Source organism: Colobus angolensis, unplaced genomic scaffold (genome assembly GCF_000951035.1).
Source record: "Colobus angolensis palliatus isolate OR3802 unplaced genomic scaffold, Cang.pa_1.0 Scaffold72, whole genome shotgun sequence".
In the NCBI taxonomy this organism is placed as follows: Eukaryota; Metazoa; Chordata; class Mammalia; order Primates; family Cercopithecidae; genus Colobus; species Colobus angolensis.
Window position 1 is genome coordinate 7171064 of NW_012120932.1, and position 5261 is coordinate 7176324.

General features: G+C 49.9%; 1 protein-coding gene across 1 annotated transcript in view; it reads left to right on the forward strand.

Annotated features, from left to right (window-relative positions):
• FBP1 (fructose-1,6-bisphosphatase 1) overlaps positions 1 to 4912 on the forward strand; it is a 37845-nt gene extending 32933 nt beyond the window's left edge. The window contains exons 5-7 of the mRNA XM_011927543.1: positions 1147 to 1284; positions 2506 to 2625; positions 4481 to 4912. Coding sequence (XP_011782933.1) covers positions 1147 to 1284; positions 2506 to 2625; positions 4481 to 4672 — 450 coding nt within the window. The 3' untranslated portion in view covers positions 4673 to 4912. The remainder of the gene's footprint in view (positions 1 to 1146; positions 1285 to 2505; positions 2626 to 4480) is intronic.
• Positions 4913 to 5261: the final 349 nt, after the last annotated feature.

Sequence of the window (5261 nt, forward strand, 5' to 3'; positions counted from 1 at the left end):
CGTGGACAGTCTGGCCGGGCCCTGCACGCTGCACCCAGCCTCTGTTGTGAGATGGCTTTCTTTTCTATACAGTTTTTTGAAAGACATTTATTTTTCTACCAATGATAAAAGAATATTCTGGTATATTCGTGGCCAAAAGTTTTGAAAATATTAAAAAAGGCATAAAAGTAAGAAAGAAGAATCACTTCCAATGACTCCTTTCAATGACCACTGTGAATTCTCCCCTCCCTCCCCCTCTGTCTGTCTGGTTTCAGTGCATTCCATGTGGGTAGGAACCAGTTTCTGCTGTGGGAATAAATGGCTCGGCGAGAGGTGTTGGTGGGGCCTTTTCTCTTTTTCAACTCTTGTGTCAATGTCAAGCCCCTTCTAAATGGGTAGAGCCTCTATCACCCTCTTGCCAAAAACACACAGGAACCCATAAAAATCCTCCATCTGGAGCAATAGGATTTCTGCAACACTTTCCCCCAAATTCAAATCTCCTCTGAAGAGGCTAAAGCTTAAAGGCATAAGCTTAACCCTGGGCTACGTGGGAGGAGGCAGTCTGAGAAAAACTTCGCACGCCAGTGAGCAAAGGCATCGGAAGTTACGTGTGCCAGACTCAAACTCAGGGTTCCGCTTTGCTCTATAACAACGCCCAGAAAGGAGAACTCCCATCAGGATAGTAATGTAAAGCCGAGAACAGCGCTGAGCACTTGGATGTTACGCAGGGACTGATCCCGCAGTTGCCGTCTCTCCTGAGAGCCCACCTCCCACCTGAACCAGTGCTTTTTTTCTGTTTGGTAAAGGCATACACATCTTATATTGCTTTGGACACACGATTCTTACTTTCTTGCAGGCTTTAGCAGTCTGCTTTCCCTATTTTTATGTGGTTTCTTTTCTTGTTTTACTGAAATCATTTGCAAACAAAGTTGAAAGTCTCCGTTATCACCCTGACGGCTTCTGCAGCATCCTCTTGCCTCCCCTACCCCATTCACAGCTCCTGGAGAGTCTGGCAGGTGTCGTGGGGCCCCAGGATGAGCAGTGCCCGTGGGCCACGACCCCAGCCCAGCGTGGCCCAGCATAGCCCAGCCCATCGCTCACCTCATCCAGGCCTGGGGGACACGATGTGCTCGTCATCTCTCCACTATTCCTTCCTTGTCTCAAAAGGCCATCGGGGAGTTCATTTTGGTGGACAAAGATGTGAAGATCAAAAAGAAAGGTAAAATCTACAGCCTTAACGAGGGCTACGCCAAGGACTTTGACCCTGCTGTCACCGAGTACATCCAGAGGAAGAAGTTCCCCCCAGTAAGTGAGGGCCCAGGGAGGGTGGTGCAGGGTCTGGGCATGTGGCACCAGGGGCCGTGACGGAGGCAGGGGCATCCCCCGGAGAGGAAAGGGATCCTTGGGATCGAGGACCTTGGACCTCATGTGGGGCTCCTGAGCGGTGTGGAAATCTGTTGGTTGATGACTTACCTTAAAGGTGAAAGGAAGCAGGGATGGAGTGGATCGGGCTTCCGTCTACACTGGGCCCACGATGAAGGTCTCACCTCAGTACTGGGGACTGGAATTCTCACCCTGTGACATCAAAAGTCAGTCTCCATTACAGCCTTGGCAGACGAAAATTAGGATAATAAAGTTAACCAAATGAATGAATTCATGGCAGTAAAATAGCTTCCCTTCTGGGGTCCATGGTCCCAGATGGTATGAAATGTGGTTCCCACTCAAATGCCCGCCAAGTGGTATCTGTCCCCCACTAGACCGGCCCGAGGCGCATCTATCAGTCATCTCGAGACCGAGAGTGCTCATCATGGCATCTCCCTAAAGAGGTTACAAGCTAGTGAATATGAAGAGAAGAAATGGTTGAGTGTGGAGCTTGCTCTATGTCGAATATCTGATTTTGTCCTTTCTTTGTTTAAAAGCCATTGGTGGCTGCTGTTTGCTAGAGATGAAGCTCAAACGTTTGCAGGGCGTTCAAGGAGCCTCAGATCTGGTCCAGGCTCTCTCTCCAGCTTACTCATCTCTCCTTTCACCTTACCCTGGATTCCTCTCCTGCCCTCAACCTCCGCACAGGCACCCCCGAGTCCCACAGGCCCCTCCTCCAGGCCCATTTCCCGCTCTACATTGCTAAGAGGATGCTGGTGCAGTTTCCTCTCCTGTAAATTACGCACTGCCTCCCACCCCTGCCCAGTTCCTGAGCTTGGTAACAAACTTTCTCAGCCTTTGAGGTGTTACTAAATGGTACAGTTTTTGTAATGCCTGCCTCAGCCCCATAGCCAGAACCAACCAGACCCTCGCTGGGGCTTCGGTGGGTTATCTGACCTACTGGGAGATGGTGAGATGCCGTCTCCATTTTTCCATTTTCTATTTACTGGGAACAGGATTCTAATCCACTTTTTAGCACAGCCCCAAATACAGACCTTGTAGGTGCTTGGTGAACGGATGTGGAATCAAAGAAACTCACGGACACAAAGAAAACTCTCTGTCTTGTTTTCTGCAACCCTAATTCTTGCTGGTCTTAACTTGCAGGATAATTCAGCCCCCTATGGGGCCCGGTACGTGGGCTCCATGGTGGCCGATGTTCACCGCACTCTGGTCTACGGAGGGATATTTCTCTACCCCGCTAACAAGAAGAGCCCCAGTGGAAAGGTAAGGGTGTCCTCTGGAGTGGGAATGAGGATTTCACTTGCAGCCCACACGATTTGGTTTAGGAAGAAGAAGGCTTTGTGAGCTGTTATGCTCCATGCTACGTTGCTACGTGTGTCTGTGGCATATCCTTTTGTGGATTAAAGGTAAAGCCAGATGATAGCAACTAAAGATAAAAATAGTCTCTTGAGAGCCCTTCTAGTGCTATGGCAAAAGAGAATGAACGGTCAGGACGAGGACTGAAGGTCCTTAGGCTTCCAGTGGATACATGGTTTGGCTGGGGCAAAATGCGTTCCATTCATAAAGTGAAATGAAGCAACCCAGCCTCACTTCCAAGGCAGCGGATCAAATATGTATCCCTAGTAGAAGGTGTAAAAGGTGTAGAACAGGTGACTAGTGAGTCAGCATCCGCTACTGGGAAAACGATACCTTTTAGGGAAAGAATCTCTGGGGAAGCCTGGAGCATTCAGGTGAGCCGCCGCCACCGACTCACTCGCCCAAGCCCACGGCATTCCCAGCAGGCTGCAGGGTGGCTGTGCTCCCTCGTGCTCACTCAGAGCCTCCCTGCTTTCCTTCTGCCAGGGCGACAGTGTGCTTCCTTCCCAAGTATTGTGTCCTTCTTATGTTTTCCCAGTGGACAGATGGCTTTTTAGACAGAGTCTTACTCGTCACCCAGGCTGGAGTACAGTGGCGTGATCTCGGTCCACTGCAACTTCCGCCTCCTGGGTTCAAGCGATTGTCCTGCCTCAGCGTTCTGAGTAGCTGAGATTACAGGCGCCGCCACCACGTCCGACTAATTTTTATATTTTTAGTAGAGATGGGGTTTCACCATGTTGGCCAGGCTGGTCCTGAACTTCTGACCTCTAGCGATCCACCCACCTCGGCCTCCCAAAGTGCTGGGATTATAGGCGTGAGCCACCATCCTTTTTTTTTTTTTTTTTTTTTAATGCAAGAGGAGAACAGGAACAACAGTCCCCTTAAACTAGTTGGAAACCTGTGTATTTGGATGTCTTTGGGTCTGTTTGTAGCATGTGGCATCCAGAATGAAGGCATTTCTCTTTACTGAAACCATCATCCAGCCGTAGCTGCCTCAGGCATCTCAACCTGTGTGGTTAGCCTGCTTTCCAGCACTTTTCTCTAAAGTCCCCCCGAATTCTTCCTGAACACAAATACTGAGGCTCCTTTTTTTTGCTTTTTCAAAACTAGCCATGACACCTATGTGGAAATAGAGTCAGGAAACACCTGCAGAAAGCTGTCGCTCAGTAGGCAGACTGCATGAAAAGGCATACGATAAAAAAGTTACTATTTAAAAGTCAATGCCAAGACGTATAATACACTGAATTCCAACCCAATAGCCTTCGGAGAATCGTAAAAGGAATGCACACAGAGCTGCAAACAATATCACCCTGTTTGGAGGGGCCGGTCTGCTCTCCAGATGTCTGCGGCCAGACACCACCGTGGATTTTTTAAATGCTTTTAGAATAGGCGAAGCTCCATCCACCACACACAGAATCACTCATTAAGTCCCGTTTCCATGCTATAAAGAGAAGGTAATGATCACTTCTGCCAAAATGTCATTCTGTCCAGTGTGCAGGTGGTCTGTCTCGCATGTGCATCAGGTAATCTGTTCCTGGCACTGGCTTGATGAACGGTTGAATTTAACCAAATGGTTATAACTGTTTTGTCTCAGATGCAACCTGGGGTGGGAGGAAGCTTTCACAGCCTCACAGGAAGGAAAAATACAGTATTTGTTCCCCTGGAAACTCCCACCAGCTCTGCACGTTTGGCTGCAGAAAAGTCTCTTTTTCATGCAATACTTTCTGATACGAGGAGGCCGCTGCCCGGCCTTGTTTTCCAGCTGAGACTGCTGTACGAATGCAACCCCATGGCCTACGTCATGGAGAAGGCTGGGGGAATGGCCACCACCGGGAAGGAGGCCGTGCTGGACGTCGTTCCCACAGACATTCACCAGAGGGCGCCGGTGATCTTGGGGTCCCCCGACGACGTGCTGGAGTTCCTGGAGGTGTCTAAGAAGCACTCTGCCCAGTGAGCACCTGCCCTGCCCGTCCCGGAGAACTGCCTCTGCCTGGACCTGTTGTCTCCCACAGCAGCACCCCGACCTGCTGCGTCCCGTACGTTCCTAGAGAGCGGAAATAAAACGCACGGCTGTCTCCAGCATCAAAGGCTGTAGAATGCTTGGCACTCCCTAACCAAATGCTGTCTCCGTAACGCCACTGGTGGCAAGATGCAGTTTGAGTGGATGGAGGAGAAATAAACTTATTCCTCCCTAAAAAAAAGCCTCTGTTGCTTTGTGTCAAATAATAATGATGATGACAATAATAGCTGCTGATGCGTATAACATTAGATACCTCGTTTAATCTTCACAAGAACCCGATGAAGCAGATACTCTGAATAATCCGTTTTATAGCTGACACAATGGACGAGGAGAGGTGAAGTAATTGGCTCAAGGCTTCCAGCCGATGCGTGGCAGAGCGGAGACCTGAATGCAGGCAGCCTGGCCAGCATACGGCTTCTCCTACAGGTCGTCCCGTTCCGGCCTGGCCCATCGTTCCTCAGCCTTGTTCAGGATTGCAGCCGAGTAACCAGGCGGCCTGAATGTGGCGGCCCACGCCCTCCTT